Below are 19,719 nucleotides of genomic sequence, written 5' to 3' on the forward strand. Positions count from 1 at the left end.
TGAAACCACGACCTGAAGCATTCATCGACGCTGCAATATGCGAGCAAACATGAGGCTGATGCACAATAAAAAGGCCCTCATGGTCATTTTTGTGCTGGTTTCCATTAGTGAGGTAGGTGGTCTTGACGTCTGCTTGTGTTGCAATGTATTCTTTCATAATTGCAAAAAAATACTACATACCTGTACTGCAGTACTTACCTTCAGCACTGATCAGAGTCCCAGCAGAGAGAGGACAGTATGTACCTGCCTGCCAGGTGTTTGTGCAACCAATCAATGACAAATGACAACTTTACTGAATCTCTCTCCACTTAAGCGCTGAAGGCTGATCTTATTGGAGTATTGACTGTGACTATTGCTCCTTTCTTTGATAATGTCACCTCCATATTGCTCCAAACGATGAGCTACCCTCCGAGCGGACTCTCTGGAAGTCTGCAGTTGTTGGTTTGAAGCCCCGCTGATGGAGGAGGTGCTGTTAGATCTGTGATCTGCAGGTGTTGACGGTATCGTTCAGGTAACGCTGAGGAGGAGCAGCTTTCTGGTGGTTTCCTGCTCTGTGTGTAAAAGTGGGCTAATAGTGCTGAGGGGAAGAAGTAGGCCAGAATTTAAAGTTAATAAATAAAAGAGGATAATGTAAGAGCAGCGAAGCCTCAGAGAGCTCAGCCTACATTCTGCTCAGTATTTTTAGTTCATCTGACGCCTGAAAACTGTCACGTTCACTCTGTGAATCCAGCAGGAAAATGTGTGAAGGCTTCAGTTGGAGGGAGACGGCCGAGTGTGGAACAGCCGTCAGTCTGAGGTCCTGGAAATCACCTGTTCATAGACACCTGCCTGAGGGTGTTTGTCTGAGCACCCACAGTAAAACACCTCTACGCTGCAGGACAACACCATCACCGGTCTGTGCTTATCTGTGATGTGAAGGTCAGGACTTCACTGTAGTGTTTACATATCAAATCCAAATCTTGTGATTAATTATGTCATTATCTGAGGATATCAAACGCCTCATATGCCGTTATCTGACATTATCTCAAGGTTAAATCTTAATTACCTTTTTGTAAACACATAGTTTACAAGCTTTTTGCAGTGCCACAGTTTTTCAGGAGCCAAAGTTCATATTTAAATATCTGATGCACTTTAACATCACCCGATTTTTTATTCAGAAATAATCATGTGAAATATGAATAGAACTGAAAATGCAGTTTTTGCGTGGGGAACCTGAGATAATGCGATGAATGCCGCCTTCAAACTTGCGAGGTTTTGTTTATTTTACATCACACACTGAGGAAACAGCTTCAGGCTTGTTACCTCCTCGGCTTCCACGCGAAACTCTTTAATGTGTCATTAGAAGAAAAGCTGTGAGCTGAAAGGCAGATGAAGTCGTGTTTTCTGTTTAATGAAAAATACGCTTCATAACGGCAGAGCATCAAAACAGAGACGGCGAGTTTCTCTCCGGCTGAGATGAATAAGGCAATGACCTAAAAACACACTACATTCTGGGATTTGGTGAACGTAACCTACAATAACCGAAGGAGCACTCAGTGCCACTTTCTCATAAAAAACATTTTTAAGTTGTAACGAATGACTTGATGTTAATTATTTAATTTACGGTTTAAAAAGACTTTTGACTGCTGTTCATCCTCCAACATGACACTTTAATTCAGGTCTGTGACATCCTGGAAAACATCTGTACACGCAGACACAAGCAGCCAGAGGGATTTTCACTACCTGGCCAATCATTAATAAATGATTCAGAATTTAATAGTGACCTATAAAGCTTGAGTAAATTCCTCTTTAATGATTGCTAAAGCCATTCGTTAGAACCTATAAAGGCTCTGTAAGTTATCAGAAAGTGGTAAAAAGTCTTCCTCCGTCCCTCCTGAGAAACCATAAGCGAGCTTTGACAGCAGCAGCCTTCAAACCTCTGCAGCTGCCTGTGAATCCACTTCATGAGCAAAATGAGTGTTAAATAAAGTTTTCTACAAAGATACAACATATAAAACTGTTAAATATAGAACTTTAGGCTTTTGAAAATACATTGAATGCTTCTTTCCCCTCAAACAGACATGCCGGTGTGAGATGGTTCGCTTGCTGATTCGTTAAAACCTGCCATGCCATGACTGCTCGTCGGCCAAATGTAGAATCTGATTGGATGCGTCACGTGGTCTGCTGGAGAAGAACCGGAAATCATTGTGAACTCTGCAGATTTTTGGATAAAAACTGGAAACTTTGCACACCGTTAGCAAACATCCCGGAGAATATGTTCAAGTTGGACAGTCTGGGTGGAAATGTTGTCTGTCCACCGGGTGGCGCTGTGTTACAACAGCATAATGTTGTACCAGAGCCGACCAGCAGACTAAGAGTCTGCAGCCACACCCGCTGCTCTGTGAAACCGTACTCAGGCATGGCTACTTTGAGCTAAATGCTAATATGTTGATGCTAAGCAGGTGTATCGTTCACAGTCTTAGTTTAGTGTGTTTGAATATTAACATGTGCTAATTAGCATCAAACACAAAGTGAAGCTGAGTCTTAGTTTTGAAGGCATTTGGTCAGAAAGTAGTTAAATTTGGACCTGATGGTGGCGCTAGATGAAAAAGTTAGAGATCATCAAAGTTATTACAATTCATCCTGAGGAGGACGTGAATGTTGGGACCACATTTCATGACAGTCCAACGAATGATCGTCAAGACGTTTCAGTGAAAATCAAACGTGAACCTCATGGTGGCGCCGCAGGAAAAACATTCATGTTGAGATGTTTGAGTCGGGACCAAAGCGTTGGACTTCAGGCGTCACCATCAGCTGACGGTAACCTGACTCGACTCAGTGCAAAGGCGGCAAAATAAATCAGATTTCATGTTTAAAATAACATCAAAATGGGCCCAAAGAGGCGAGTGTTTATATGAAAGAATGTCTGAATTTAGTTTTCACCTGGTTTCCATGTTGGACGCGTCTCCTGCCCTGTTTGACTTCCTCCAATCTTTGAAATATGTCTTCAGGTGTTTGCTAAGAGTGCACAAAGTTTGACGTAGTCATCGTAAAAATGCCTGCTAAGATCTCCACCCTCCTCCACCCGCCTGAAGTTCAGCACGAGCAGCTGCTCTGTCCCAACACAAACACCACCAGCTCCACCTCTGCTCAAACACATACACTTTTATCATTAACTCATTTACAGTTTACTTTGCTCAGTGAAGTCACTTCCTGTATAATATCACAATGTGTTCATTTCTTTACATGGGTGTGTGTGTGTGTGTGTGTGTGTGTGTGTGTGTGTGTGTGTGTGTGCGCGCGGGGAGGCTTCTGATCGTCTCTGCCCCTCTGAAACGTCTCATCGTCGGCTCTGTTCATCTTTGGTCTGTAAAAACGAAACAGAGTTTGTGCCAAACTAAAGAAATCCATCCAGCAGCTCGTCACGATCCGCTTTTTTCAAACGTCCTGGAAATAAACGGAGTCACTTCCTTCCCGGAAACAGCCTCAGGCTTCAAGCTCCACAGGTCGCTCAGGTGAGACGCGGGGAGCGCCGACGCGCCCGCGGCTCTCACGGCGGCCGATGATTGGTCACCGGCAGCTGTGGCGGCTGCGGATGCTCCACTCGGCGACGATGGGCGATGGACAGTGGGGACCAGTCTTTCTCGGCGGAGCGTCTGTCCTTGCCGCCGCTGTCAGGAGACCTGGAGGACAGAAGTGAGCAGCGTCAGGAGAGAACAACCAATCAGAGCATCAGCAGGTCTGAGCAGAGGGAGACCGCCACAGTATTTTCATCAGAATACACCTGAAGCACCAAAAGAATAATGTGTTACCTGTTATTACTGACGCCTTCCTGCATAAGCATCGCTTTAATGCTGCAGCTGGTGAAGGTGAGACCAGTTTAAATGACTTTCTATACTGCAGAACTTGTGAATTCCTCTCATTTTGCACACGGTAATGAAACTTCCTTCTTTCAGAGCCACAATGAAAACCAACAAAGACTTCAGCAACTTCAGTTTTATTGCACATCAGCCAAAAACTCTCTGCACACTTTACGGGCATAAACATCAGACACACGGCGATGCTGCAAAAGACAGCGAGACGATCAAATAGAATACGATAAATAATATAAAATACTGACAGTACAGTTCTAGCTGTGCTCATTAAATCAAGTGCAATGGATGCTGAAACAGTGCAGCCTTAGAAATAACTGTTCATTGTGTAACTTCGAAGTGGCACTATGACTGAAATATATCAAAATAATACATATTAAAAGTATGAAGGTATTGTTTGGGTTCAGTCTGAGTCTCCTCGGCTTTATGTTTCCCTTTCAGTTGCTGTAGGCGAACGTCTCAACTTTGCTGGGCTTCATTAGAGAAAATGAGCCTCACACACAGACCACAGAATTAAAAACCACACAGTTGGTCCAATTAAAGCAGCTGAGCTGGATCTGCAACCAAACCCAGAGTCACAGACAGGATGAGAATTTATACAACAACACGTCTCTGCATGTCGGAGACGCAGAGCGAGGAGGTAACAAGCAGAGTAAATGAGGAGCTGAAATATCGACGGAAACATTCGGAGGAACACCGTCAAAGTACAGCTGACTGGAAAGCTTAGAAAGAGCTCCTGAGCCAACGTTTCCAGGATGAGGTGTTTAAAAAAAGACCTGAAAAGCCGAGTTTGACTCTAAAGCTCAAGACAAACAGTGAAAGACGTCGACAAACCTGAACAGACGTGAATTTCATGTTGGACCTCGTCTGTTTGTTTCTGGATCAACATAAATATCAGCTTTTCACTTCTGCTTTCACAGATATCAGCGTCCATGATCAATAAGTTTATGATCACAATGTTGTTATCATCATCTCTGGCAGGTGTCAGCCTGTCTTTATATGGACATTGTGTCTGAGGTTTGTCTTCTCTGGTTACACCTTGATAATATTAAACTCTGTTACATCGCCAGCAAATATCAAAATGACATAAATGAGTCATGAAGTTTGGTGTTTTTCATGCAGAACTACGCTACGCTACGCTGTCTGCATCTCACTGAGTGTGGACATGTCCTCCTGAAGGCGCTGAGACTCTGATTAAAAACGTGAAGCTCTGGGGATGAGCGGGGACACTTCATTTCTGTCCCCTCTGTGGAGGCAGTGCTCTCTGTAATTGCTTTCAGGTGAGGACTCACAAGAAGAAGAAGAAGAAGAAGAGGAGGAAGAGGAAGAGGAAGCAGCGGCGGCACCTCTGAGACGCACACCCCTGAATTATTCATGTCCGTCCTGTTTGACTGCAGCTGGAATCCTAAAAGAGCCGGAGGAGTCAGACAAGGACGAGGTGGATTACAGCGAGAAGCATACATCACTCTGAAACAGCATCAACATGCAGAGGGTCCCTAAACACTCCGCTCACAGCTGATTAAATGTGGAGGTGAAGGTGCGTTTGGAACATTTCAAACATGTTGCTTCAGCTCCTGCAGTCAGATCAGACGTGAAGCGTCTCCGTAGGAAACGCAGGCAACGCTTCCACCGCCGCCGTGGCGCTCTGAGCTCAGGTCGTCTGGAAAACAATCAGAAAACCTGTGGCCCAGTTTCAGTCTTCACTCACAGAGGAGACAGTCCTTTGGGCCACAGCTCACTCCAGCATCCTGTCCTGATGTGTTCAGTCCAATGAGTGAACATCAGAGATTAGCCTGGACATCAGAACCAGCCCTATTAACCTCGAACGTTGCTCCATCATCATGTTTAGATGCTTTCTGCAGCATCACAAGTCATCCAGTGATTGTTTCCATGGTTACAGAGCAGACAGGGACCGCCGGCGGCTAAATGTGGTATGAATTTTTTAATGGTGCACATTCAACAAAAAGGAATATAGACTGAAATAAAACTAATTCGGATGGTAACGCCCTGGTGCGTCTTGGTAACATCAGCAAAAGCACGATGACGGGGCTGGTGCCAAAAAACCTCAAATGGATCCATCCCACACGATACAGATCGATCAGATCAATCAGATCAGCACATTTTTCTGTCAGAACTAAGACTTAAAGGGAACTTTGGTATTGTTCAACCTGTCTTCTCATGTTTTTGTGCTAATGGGAACAACGACGTTTGAAACCAAAGTCTCGCAAGAGGTCACTCGTTGCTTGTTTGGTTGTGAAAATCAGCTAAATTTTCAGTCATGGCGCTGAAAGAACATTAAGCTACGACCTCTGTACTCCACTCACCTTTCCACCGATGTCGCCTTGCAACAACTCAACTCTCACGAGACTTCAGAGCGAGACTTGACCTTGAGTGAGACTTGGTTGGACACAATAACCCAAAGACTGGACCGAGGATATTTGCCATCTGGGAACCTGTTTTCAGGACCGAACCAGCTGCTGACTGACTCACAACATCGCTGGTTTGAAGGGAAGTGAGAGGAAAACTGATGCGACCTCCTTCAGGTTTCAGTCAAACTGACCCCTGAGAGTTTCCATGTGAGCAGAAAACAAGGTGAGAACAGCAAAAAAAAAAAAAAAAAAAAAAAAGATGTTCGGTCTCTGAATTTGCATCATGCTGTGTTCACCTTCTCTCCAAGGAGAATTGGATTTCTGTCTGATTGAGCAGACTGTGATTTGTTCCTCTGTCGTTTTCTCCCGGTGTGACCGAAAATAAATTCAAAGAACCTGGTTTCCGCCAGACGTGAGGCTTCAACACGCAAACGCACACACAAACATGCAGAAACATACAGACAGGTAAAGTCACTCACTTCTTTCAAGGACAGTCATGTCGTGATGAAACAAAACACCTCCAGGTGAGCCGATGCAGCGAGGCACAAATGAGTTCTGCTTTCTGCTGCGACGCCTGATTGCACCTTTGTAAGGGCAAATTACATCCTCACTCGCAGACTATAATGATCGTGTAGGAGTGAAAGAGATGAAATGAAGTGTCTTCCAGACATGAACAGTGCGGGTTTTTAAAGACACACACCTGAGGCTGCGTCGTCACATGTGCTTCAAACTCTCAGAACTTTATTTTAAGTTCGAGTGGAGATCTCCACTGGTTTTAGTCGCCTGAAATGTTTGTCGGGAGCTTTATTTTGAAAGGGTAACCGAATGTTGCAGATTCATTATTGCTAACTTAACTGTGGACAGAGAAAGTCTCGTTTTCACCTGATGATACAACAATCAAACACTTCCTGTCTCCTGCTGTCGACTTTGTAGCTGAGGCCACACAGTTCAAACATGCGCTCTGATTGGCTCCCGCTAAAGTCTGGCAGCCCAGTGGGATCAATTACAGGAAGAGGATCAGAAGGCAGCACCTGTCACACATCGCTCACACCTGTCCCCTAATGGGAGAGAGCTTTTAATTCACAGCCAGGTGTTAAGACAAATAACAGATTCAGTGCAAACGGCAGCGGAGACCAAACCGAGTGGACTCGTGGACGACCAAACTGAGCTGTCTGCGTGTTCTGGGATGAAGATCAGCGAAGAAATCTTAATGCAACAGCCTGAAACAAGTTTTCAGAGCACAGAGTTTATCCGGTTTGAGGACGGCCAACAGACGACAGGAGCTCAGCGTTTTAACAGCAACACAAAAAGTGGTTCATACAAAGCCGACACACGTTATTAAACTCTGTTTGCGGGTTCATCTGCGCTTCATTAGCTCGCAAACAAACTATCAAGTCTTAAATTGGCTTCTGTAATTGGAGATTAGACTCACAATAAAAACCTCTCTGACTGAGTTTACTCTTCGTTAACACCTCTGATCTGTGTTTCCTTCTGTTTGCCTGACAGGCTGTTAGTGTTCAAACAGTCCACAGATGTACGTGACTGGGTTTCTAATCCGCTTCTCACCAAAACCCAAAGAGGCATTGCAGCATCACGTGAAGAAATTTGGACTCGCTAACAAGATCTTTAAGTCGTGATTAAAATCAAAATGATAAAACTCTCATGCCTGTTCTGTAAATGTGATCTGCAGCCAGCAGCCAGTTAGCAATTTAGCTCAAAGGCTGGAAAGAGTGGGAAACAGCTAACATGACAATAACAAAATGCCTTCCAGCACCGCTAAAGCTCCTTAGCTAACACGTCATCTGTTTTTTTTTTTTTTTAATGTTATATTAAAACCCAAAATCGATCCTGTAAAACCTCAATGTGTTTAAAGAAGCTTGTAGGGGGATTTTTATTACCATCAGACGGAGCCAGACTAGCTGTTTCCCCCTGTTTTCAGTCTTTGTGCTAAGCTAAGCTAACCAGTTGTTGACTGCAGCTTGATATTTATACTGTATTCTGTAAGTAATGTTTTCCTTCACTACATTTTAATTGAAATTTTTTGGAGGAAACTATCATATTTCTTAACTGTCCATATGTAGAAATACATGCAATGAAATCACAGTGAAGTTGAAGTGAGGTTCAGGTCGATGCAAACAAAATCATTAACAACTCTGGAGACAATAAAGTTACGTGATGTCGGTTAGAAACCGACATCAACAAGATAACCGCAACAAGGTAAGTTTGATCGAAAATCCAGAGGCAGGTCAATCCAGAGCAGGTCAATCCAGGCAGGTCAATCCAGAGCAGCTTCACCAGGTTCAACCCAACGACAAACTGAATGAAAAGTGTGATTATCAGCTCCGGTGAAGAGACGCTGCTGCAGGAGCACAAACACATTCAACAACCCCAAAAATGACCGAACGAGCTCCTGCAGCAGCGAGATGAACGACGCGACGAGGAGAGTCCAACCAGCCGAAACAGAGACATCATTTCAGCGTTCGGCCTCCTGAACTAAACTGAACAACACGTATAATTAACAGCTTTGAAGCTGCAAATCCATTTTGACTTTACTGTGCCTTTAAATTCAAAGTCTGACTGAAACTGACACCCAGTCGCCTCCAGACGTCAAAATAAGTTCCTGCTGCTGTTTCTACAGGAACCAAGTTACATGAACACACGCCGTCTGATGAGAGGGGTGACCTGATTTCACGAGCGTGTGAACAAAGTGCAACTGTAAACAGGTTAGAAGAAGAAGAAGAGGAAGAAGAAGAGGAAGAAGAAGAAGAAGAAGAAGGCTGCGATGGAGGCAAACACAAGCTGCAGTAATAATTTCTATTTTATCAAAGATGCAAAATAAAACGCATTAGAAACCAACCAATCAGGAGTCGGCATGAATACAGGAACATTACTGTCTGCGGCTCGTTAACACAGAGTTAATTAATAGCAAACAAACACATTAATATCAGGAGAAAGACACAGGAAGCAGCAGATATCATCAGAGGAGAGAACAGGAAGCAGCTTTTAGTTTAATTCACACAACAGCAAGTACAGCCCACAGTTATCAGAGGTGTGTGTGCGTGCGTGTGTGCGTGTGTGTGTGTGTGTGTGTGTGTGTGTGTGTGTGTGTGTGTGTGTGTGTGTGTGCGCATTGTCTGCTGCTTCCATGATAAACACTGCAGCTGGGAGTAAACTGGAAAGCAGACGGCCTTGTTTCCAACATAATTGCTTTATGATGAATTGCGGCCGGTGATGAGGAACAATGAGCTCCGTTACTATTTATTCCACCTCCAAAGTAAAAACAGCCCAGAAGTTGTCTCATTAATATTACAAAGCTGCAGCTTCTTAAAATATTAAAGGGAGCTACGAACCCATTTTTAATATTCTCTGAGCCTATAGATGTTTAAAGTCCTCCTGGGAAATTACAGGCTGCCTGTGAAACACACAGGTGAGCGTTCAGGTGAGGAGGCCTCGGCTTCTCTCGGACTGTTTGTACCTGCCTCTCGTGTGACAGCTGCGACACAGGTAACAGCTCAGCACCAGACCTGTGAGGCGGGTAAGCTGAGGTCGGAACACCTGAGACGAGTCGGAGCGCAGAGCACTGCTGACGTTTAACAGGTGCTCGGCTTCCTGCGAATCAGTGGAACTATTTTTAAAATAACTCTGTTCATTCTCTGTCTTGTTACGTGAAGCACTAGGTTCATGTGGTTTTCTTTAATGTGAAGCGCTTTAAGCTGCATTTCTTGTATGAAAGGTGTGACACAAATAAAGTTTATTTTTAACATTATAGTACAAACTAGAATGCTGAAAGGAAATTCATGTCCAAATCCCGACCAGAAGTTGGGTTTCAGCTCACGTAGTTGTTCACATTTTGACTGGTGCTCATTTAATGAGGTGGTTCAATGGTGGTTCAATGGCTCCTGACTGGAGAATTAGCGCCACCTGCTGTTTTTCCGGACAAACCAACTTCTAATAATTGCCTACTCATAAACAGCAGTGGATGGAAACACGCCTTAATTCACTTTTTTTAAATCAGGTTTTCTTGAAATTTGGTGAAAATTTACACTGCATTTGGACAGAAACCTGCAGACAGAGAGAATAAGTTCAGACCAACGCCACTAGATGGCAGTATGAGAACTTAAAAAGTAAAATAATCTTAACTATTAAATAACAATAACAGGAGTTCGCAGTCATCCAAGTGGAAGGCGCACTGTTCACATCTAATGCTAACGATGCTAATGTCAGCATGCTAACATCTTCATGTTAACATGCTGATGTTTAGCATGTTCAGCATTGCAGTTTAGCATGTTAGCATGTTAACATGTTCTGACAGGGATGTCAGTAGTTTGGTTAACATTACAGAAAGATTTGATTCAGTTAAACGTTGATAATCACGCTGTGCGTCCTGGTTCACTTCACTTCATCTTTCAGGGTTCGTGTTCAGCACCTGTGTGATGTCAATAATCATCTCTGATGGTTTTATTTGAACCCAAACCAAATCTTTTCCTAAAGCTAACCATGCAGATTTGTAATTGTTGCTTACTTGACGGCGTGGTGCAGACATGAAAGATGCACGAGTCCATGTAAATGAATAGATTAAATTTCACTGCTGTGAGACTGTGCTGGATCCTTCCTTTACCTGAACCAGGTGCTGCTTGTGCCTCAAGATAACCACGAAGAGGTTTAACAGCACTGTGGACACAAGCAGCACAAGCGTTGCTTTGTAAGATGAGATATTTTGCCGTTGCAGATGAATTTACAGATCAACATTTCAGCCGTCAGGATTTTGATGGAGCCTGTTTTTGCTGCATCGTCTGTGATTTAGGACAAAGATTTCCACAGTTCACTCTCACCTGGGACGGACCAGAGTCTGTAGCAGAGGTTTAGGATGTTCGTACAGGAGGCCCAGCGGTAAAAAGTGTTGTGCTGCGGGCTCCGTCTTTCATCAGACTATGAAGTCCTTTAAAGAGTCTCCATCAGTCTGCAGAGACTTCAAACTGTGTGAAGGATCACTGTAGGTCTGTTTGCCTCATCCAGACTCATTATATATCACCAATTAAATCCTCTACACTTTCTGTGCATCTCTGTAAGCCTGTAAACCTCCTCAGGGCTAATTGAACGTCCTTTGTTCCTCTGATGCCGCTCTCACAGTTTTAATGAACGCTGATTCGTCCGCTCCTGTAAACACAGCCAGTTTCGTGTCGGTCCGCCCACTCAGAGCTGCGTCTCGTTAATTTAATTTGCCTCAGAGCAGAATCAGATCTGCTGTCCTTCATTAGCAGACGAGCTTGTTTTTGTAACGCTCCTTTTAAAAAAAATTTGATTTTCTCATTTATGTGTTGAGCGCAGAGCCGCCGCCATCTTTCAGCCACGTGAAGACAAGAGATGAAGAGCGTCGTTGAGCGGAAGACGTTCGTCGGACCACAGGATCAAACTTCTTCCAGCGAGAGTCTGGTCCAGATCAGAGAAACCATCCGCTCATCATGCTCATCTTGGGTTAAGATTAATGAATGGTTGTTTAAATAAAGATCATTCAGTTCAAAAAAGGACTTATGAGTGGGTGCATGCATGAAGGGATTTTTCCAAAGCTTTTTATGTGCAGTTTGCAGAAATGTGAAAATGCAAAATGATTCAGCCAAAGTCCAACTACACCCCCCGTCAGTGCTAATTAACATCTTCTGTATGAAAAGCCACATTCAATCTGCTTGGATTCAGTGTTGTGAAACATCTTGAAAACCTCCAACATGGTGAATCCTTTTCATACGCTGCCATGTAGAAATGCAAATTAAAGTAAAAACAAAAGCGTAACATCTAAAATCCCCAACGTGGCTCCGGCTCCAGACGTCCTGCAGTGTTTCAGGAGCGTCTGCCGGAGTCCCCAGGAGGCCGAGAGGCGACGCTCCAGCGATCTGAATTTGAGGACGGCAGGCGGCTCCTCGCTCTGCTGTCCATCTTTAAAACAACAAGTTCCCAAAGGAGGAGAAACTCCCAGACAGGGCAGAGAGGAAGGAGCTCTGTAAGCGTCCTGACGTGTGAAAGTCAGCGGCGGTTTGACAGACTTCATTATTCACAGAGCGGACGCCTCGTCTCAAAGCAACCAACCAGAACGCAGGACAGAAGGAGGTGATGCAGGAAGCTGCCCGTCAGCAGAGGAAACGGGCAGACGGACGGCTACAGTCGTCATCCTGGAGTCGTCTGATTTCTAAGCATCCTGCAGAGCTGCTGTCTGAGATCACAGCAGCTTGATTTCTGCTGGAGAAAACTTGATTTTTGACCAAATAACTGCAGTTTTAATCAGTGTCCTTACAGATGGATCCATTCATTATATATATATGAGTCTGTAACCCAAAAGAGATTCAGGTTTCGGTTCTATAAAACAGAAAAAAGCAGAAAATCCTCACACTGGTTGGAGGTTTTACGTCATAAATTAAACAATTGATTATCAAAATTGTCGTCAAATTTATGTCATTTGAGGAACTTACACACTATATTTAAAAATGGTAAAGACATTAGATTTTGGAAAGAAGTCAACTAAATGTGAAATCATATTGGGAGATATTGATTGATTTTATTATTTTTCATTGATTTAATTTGTTATCTTTATTGTTTATTTGTTCTGTTTTCTACGTCGACTTTTTTATTCTGTTCCTGTTGTAACAAGAAAGTTTCCCCGGCCTGGTATCAATCTTATCTTAACTTATCTTATCTTAGAAGCAATGACTTCATTAATTATTGCATTTATTTACCTGTATCTATATTTATTGTTGTTGTTGTTGTTGTTGTTGTTGTTGTTATTGAGGATGTTAGACAGGTAAATAATGATGACACCTGGGACGTGATGATAAGTGATGGGATTCTAAAGGCCTTGGTTGTATTGATGTGTGATGTTTATTTAGATTTCACATATTTCATTTAAGCTGATCAGAGATGAAGATGCTGAGGTTTAGCAGGGTTGTTTTATAGGTGTGTGTATGTGTACATATATGTGTGTATTTTTGTAGGTTTCATCTTGTTTTGTTCGTCAGGATCGCTGGTCTGAGGTCAGTCAATATAATGTAAATTGTATATAAGCTCTGAGTGAAATCTTAATTGGACATCCAAACATCCACAGGTGATGATATCCAAGAAACTGTAGGTTGAAAATGAAAGAAAGGGGTGACGGTGCAGGTCACAGGTGAGTGTTCATCAGAGTGCAGGTGAAGAGACGCTAACGCAGAAACACAAAGAAACTAAACTCTCACATCTGAAGCTGCATGAAACCAGGAAAGCCGTGAATCAGCCTCATCAAACCAACAGTCTGCAGCTGAACAAAGAGCGACAGAGAACAGGAGGAAGATGAAGAGTTGTGTTTTAAAAATCAACAAATTATGAATGAGGTTTGGTTGATGTGGCGAAACGCGCCGCCTGAAGAGGCTCTTGAAACAACTCCTTAATCAGCCGCTGTGAAGAGAGGCAGACGGAGAAGAGAGAGTGCTCATGGGTAGCAATTATTCAATCAACACACACAGACGCACGCACGCACACACGCAGGGCCAACATCTCGTTAGAGGATGTTATTATGTTATTAGAGGCTGGTGTTAAAATTAGATCTCTGATTGAAATTAAACACACAAACAGAGGAAAAGAGGAAATGCGGAGAAGAAGGAATGAAGGGCACAAACTCAACACATCCGCTGATTTACAGAAGTACAGACACAAACTGTGCCCTGTTCACCCACTGCTGCAACAAAAAAGAGCCGCGTTAGAGCAAATTCACATGTTCATGTCTGCGGCAGCGATGTGGAAAGGTGATAAAGACAAGTCATGAATCCAACAGTGTGCATCCGCACCGACCTCCAACTTTTACCTTTAACATCTGATTCCATAATGTGACGTATTTCCTGTTGAATACATCTGAAGTGTAAGTCAACAGGACATCAGTCACATGTGATCAGGCGGGACCGGTTCAGGTCCAGCCCGGTCCGGCTCGGTTCTGTTCTCACCGTGGTGGTCTTGACTCGGCCCCCTGGTTGCGTGCAGGTCCAGCCCGACTGATTGACCAGGAGATCGCAGCCTTCATCGTCCAAACACGGAGTCATCTCACACCACTGTCGACTCCAGACGATACGAACTGAGGAGGAGGAGGAGGAGGAGGAAGAGGAGAGATGGTGAGTTTGTTTGACTTTTATTGTCTTAGTAAACGTCTCTCAATGACTCGCTGTCAAAAAACATACTGTGATGTCTTGTAAACACACCTCTTCTTTCTTCTAAAATCACAAATCACAAACTTTCACTCTGAAAACACTGATGTCAAAGTCATTTTACACAAACTTCATCACTTCACTTCACAGCTTTCCATCTCTGCGTCTTCGCTTTTCTCAATTTGCCTCTTTTAATTGTAAATTTTCAACCTTATTCTCACAAGAATACCACTTTTTCTTGAAATTGCAGCTTTATTCTCACAAATTTCTGACTTCTATTCTCATTAGATTGTGACTTTTTGTGTAAACATCAGATCTTTAAATCTCCAAAGAAAGTGGAAACCAAACTGAACATCCGAGTGCTGATTCTGTTTACTGTACACACCTCCTCTTCATCACAATCAGCTATTTATAAAGAAATAGGACATTCTCACCACCACATTTGCATATTGTGGCTCTCTGATTGGCCCACAGAGAGAGAGAGGAGGGGGGTGTTGAAGAGGAGGAAGATGATGCCAGAAATTAATTGAGCTGGAACCAGCTAACAAGGAATAACCAGAATCAGAGGACGTTGAGTCAGAGCCTCAGATATCCTGACTTGTGTGGGTCAAGCTCTAAATTTCCCATAATGCAACCTGATATCGTCTCCTCCCTGCCTGACAAATGTCTTTCAGCCTCCAGTTTATAATGCAGGCTTTGCATATATTTGTAATCTACACCCAAAATGTGATACCCTGATGACATCATAGTGATGTCATCAGGGTCTCCTCAAGAGCCACAAAAGACTTGAGAGTGGCCCTTTAACGTGAGGTTGGAGTCACAGCTTGTATAAGCGGTTATGGTATGTGTCCTGTATAATGATCTTCATGCGTGAACCTGGTGGATGTTCCCCTGAAGTGAAGGATTCTGGGATACATATCAAACCTCCAGAGAATCCACGTGACTATCAGTCAGTCCTGAGGAGGTCAAAGGTCATAACGATGGAGCAGATGTCTCTGTGACTCCACTTCATGTATACGAGTATGAGTAAGAGCATGTGCATCTCATCAAAGATGGCCGCTGCTCCCCGAGGGAAAACACACGGGGGAAAAGTTAAAGCTTGTTAAGGAGAGGAAAAGATGGAGGAGGAAGCATCAAACACAGCGACACAGATCAGAGAAACAAATGCATGCGATCAATGAAGGGCCAGCCTTCTCCCGTCGTGACTGACATGATGATCACATGAACTCGTTTCAGCATCGGAGCTAAAATACTCATCATACACGTATTTACATTAACATTTAACGCAGTGCTTCACGATACGCTGCGCATCCTAACACTGAGCTTGTTTAATTGGCCATCGTGAGCAGACTGTGCGTATGAGATGACTGAGGTGTGAATGTGATGACTTTCTATAAAACGTTTTCAAAAATGAATTCACTCACGTAAAGTTTGACATGAATCATCACTGCAGCACGAACGCTGCAGGAAGAGATACAAACGCTGAAGTAATGTATGAATGTTACATTATATATTTTTAGATTTTACATAATGCAACAGAATGTTTAACAATGTAGCATAATGTTTCATACGTAACACACATTCTTCTTGTTATTATTATCATTATTATTATTATTACTTCGACTACTCCCACTAAAACTACTTATTATTACTATTATTTTCATCACTATCATTATTTTCTCTGACCTGCCTGAAAGAAACTAAATGATTTATGTTATTTACCTCGTTCATGTGCTCCTCTTATTTCAGCTCGGTGTGACTCTTTAAGATAAATGCAATGCAAAGTTTCCTATTCTAAAAGAGCTGGGATTGATGGAATATTTACATTTACACACATTTGCATGTTATCCCTGCTTCTAGCTACCGTTTCTCTGAATCTGAATCTGAATTACTGGCACAGGCGACTTCAAAGACATGTTTGCTCTTCCACAGGTGAATCCAGGGATTCTCTTCTCAGCAGCACAGCAGGTTCAGGTGAGCTGATCGAAATGATGCCCCTTCTTCCTGCCTCTTGTTTGCCTTTTGATTGACAAGACAAGGCAAGGTAGTCAAAACCGAGTAGCTCTAAAGCCACGTTTAGACCACGTTCAATGCAGCGGATTGTTTCACAGCACTAAGCGCTCACATTTATTTACGTCATAAAGACTCTGTTATCAGATTTAATGTCGTTTTCTAGCTGCACACAGTTCGTTTGTGTGTGATTGTCAGAGAGAGTGAGAGCGAGTGGGAGCTCTGGCCTCTCTCTCTTCCTGTCATCTCATTTGGAAATGAATCCTTCACTCTGAGGGATTTCCTGCTGTTTGGGCGACACTTCACTGACCCCGTCGCTCCCGTCGCTCCAGCATCGCTCTCATTCCCCAAACTAAATTACACTCCGCGCTGAGCCGGGGGATAGATGAAGAAAATGAAAGGCTGTACAGGCCTGTAATACATAACCAGGTAATCAGTTCTCCCTTTGGAGCAGCGGAGCAGCGGTGTGATTGTGATAGCCCGTTAGCCCCCAATTATCAAACCAATTTCCTATTGAACAGCAGCTCCTCTCAGCCATGATACCTAATTAAATTCTCACATTGCTCACACCTCTTATCGTGATGGAGACGCAGGGCTCCTCCTCCAGAATGAGGACACACTTCAGCCAAGGCATAAAAAGGTTATTTTCAGAGTTAAAGAAATATTTACACGTCGGTAAACCCTCGGTCTCCTCCAGAGCACCGTGGGCAGGGGGAAGCTGCTAGCCTAGCTTAGCATGAAGACTGCAAAGAGTCTGCTAGATTAGCTCCATCAAAAGAGAAAAAACCTTCCAGCAAATCTGTCACCGCAGATTTAAAACAACAGCTACTGTTACACCATTTCCAACATTATTCAACTCCGCTCCCTCCGACAGCAGACAGTTAACAAGACATTTTGTCTCACGTTTTTAGTCAATTTCTTGCATTTTTCACCCTTGTGAACAACAACTTTTGGTACTCAATAGAAGCTCCTCGTGGTTTCTTGGTTTGACTGATCTGAGCAGCTGTAATTTGTGTGTTTTAAAGTGTTTCCTATGCAGAAAACCACTTCCTGCCCTCCATCTGCAGTTCGCGCCACAACATAAGAGCGACATGACATCATCTGCAAACAGCCTATTTGCAGAGGGTTGATATTGTGCACTGCACAGCAAATAGATTTTGGTCATTGCCCTTCCTCCTCCTCCTCCTCCCTCGTCTTCCTCTTCTTCTATTTTCAGAGGTGGCTGACGTCCAGACAGGTCAAAAAAAAAAAAAAAAAAAGAAGTGTGAAAACCAGCGAACGTGTGTGAGTGTGAGAAAAACCCTAACATGACATGACGGAGCAGAGATGCTGAATGCTGATTGGACGTCAGCTGATGATGTGTATACTATTGACAGAGCAGCTGTTGTGTGAACGTGCTCGCTGTGGCGATGTCTTCCTGCTCAGGTTTGCATGGAAACACTTCGCCGCCTCCCTCCGCACTGAGCGCGCTCAGATCCCCCCCCCCCCGAGACACGATGAAAGGTGTCAGAGAGCAGAGCGGCAGGAAGCAGCGGCGCCCTGTTTGTTTCTGAGAGGACGACGTGTAATCACAGCCCCTCCGAGTTTCCTGCTGAGGACGAGGATGGAAGCCGACAGCGGCGTGCGACGTCTCTGCTGAGCGAGCGCGCCGCACGCTTCCCTCCAAAACACCTCCATTACCTCAGCGGCGTCTGAGCGTTTTATCAGACCCCTCGCAGAGGCTGGAAATGCTGCTGTTTCCTGAACTCAGCTGGAAACGTTCAGACTGAACACATCAACTCAGAGAGAACAAGACAAAATGTCCAACCAGGACCCGATACGAAGCCTGAGCTGGTCAGCCCCCAATCCAAGGTCACACAAAATGACACGAAAATCACGATTTTTGATGTTTTCAAGCTCAAAATACTGACCTGTTTTTTCCTTTTCTAATCTTTTACAGTGTAAAACTGAAAAAAATCACATGCTTGACTTTCTCGTGTGACCGGGGTTCAGTGCCTCGCTCAAGGTCACTTCACCTGGACGGCAGGAGCGGTTTCAGCTGAGTTCAGTTTCAGAGTTTTCAGGCGTTAAATATAGAAAACAGTCAGAAACGGAAACTTTCACATTAACAGTGTTGTGGATTAATCTCAGGTGTAAGTGAACACCTGAACACCTGCGAGCGCTGCATCAGCGTGCTGATTAATGAACGACCGCGACGTAGATCCATCCGCCGCCGCCGCCGCTCAGCGCAGTTCATTTATCCGAAAACAGAGGAGGCCATTTTGTAATCGCTTCATTCATCAAAGACGGTGTCCAGAAGGAGGGACGCTGCCTCGTCCCCCGAGGACGAGAGGAACGGGGAGGAAAGAAGGACGAACAAACAAAAAGGAAATGAGGCAAAGAACAAACAGATGGAGGGAAATAAAAAAGTGTGCCGCAGAACAGGAAGTGGACACGGAAGCCATTACTCCTCCTTTAAAGGACGGACAGATCGAGTTTGATGAGCTGCAGAGGGAAAGAAAATCATCATCACTTTTCTTCTTCTTCTTCTTTCTCCTCCTGTTTTGTTTACTCTCCTTTTCTTCATGCTTCCCTCCTTTAATCCGCTTTCCTCTGCGCTGTCGTCCTTTACTTCACGCTTGCTTTCCTGAGGGTCTGTTTCGCAGCATCCAGAAAGAAAAGGAGACGTTTCGTATTAATTATGAGACGCAGATTTTATAATCACCGTCTCAGCGACAGGAGAGGTGTATTAAAATCATCAGATGAAGACGTCATTAGTATCTCAATCACAAGATATTCTTAGAATTACAAGACAAACATCTGATTGAGAGATTTTTTGAAGATCTTTTCTTTGAACTCTCATTTTCTTACAACATAAAAGTAGTTTCTTGCAGATTTTATTAATAAATTCTGAGATAAAAGAAAATGTGAAAAAACATTTGCTGCTTCGTTAAAATTTCCTTCCCTTCATATTTTCTTTCTTCTCTGGTGTCTTCAGGTCGAGGTCGGAGCAGGTCTTCACGTCTCTCAGACTCACTCTGAACGCCTCACAGTCCCTGAACGCACCGCCTCTCTGCCCTTTTCAGTTCGTCTGCACCTGATGAGAAACAAAAAGGTCTCGTCTCTCGTTTGTTCTTTCACCGCAGCCTCGGAGCCTCGTGGCCTTTCTTATTCCTCGCCGTCAATCTGATGACGTCTGAGACGAAGCAGTGAAACAGCAGCTGCTTCAGAGTCTTCTTAATCCTTAATCTTAGTCCTGATGAAGCGTCTGCATCTGTGAACATGAAGACAATAATCCCTCAGATTGACCTCCTGCGATGCATGCTGGGATGGTCCCGCTCAGACTGGGAC

The 19,719-nt window shown here is 43.9% G+C and overlaps 1 protein-coding gene across 1 annotated transcript in view; it reads right to left on the reverse strand.

The window, feature by feature from the left end:
- Nucleotides 1-1,241: 1,241 nt before the first annotated feature.
- Nucleotides 1,242-19,719, reverse strand: part of LOC143321680 (chemokine-like protein TAFA-5) — a 36,743-nt gene continuing 18,265 nt past the window's right edge. Inside the window, exons 3-4 of the mRNA XM_076732191.1 lie at nucleotides 14,182-14,309; nucleotides 1,242-3,662 (exon numbers count right to left, since the gene is read on the reverse strand). Of these exons, the coding sequence (XP_076588306.1) occupies nucleotides 3,654-3,662; nucleotides 14,182-14,309 (137 nt within the window). The 3' untranslated portion in view covers nucleotides 1,242-3,653. The remainder of the gene's footprint in view (nucleotides 3,663-14,181; nucleotides 14,310-19,719) is intronic.

The sequence above is a fragment of the Chaetodon auriga genome, chromosome 6 (genome assembly GCF_051107435.1).
Source record: "Chaetodon auriga isolate fChaAug3 chromosome 6, fChaAug3.hap1, whole genome shotgun sequence".
NCBI lineage: Eukaryota > Metazoa > Chordata > Actinopteri > Chaetodontiformes > Chaetodontidae > Chaetodon > Chaetodon auriga.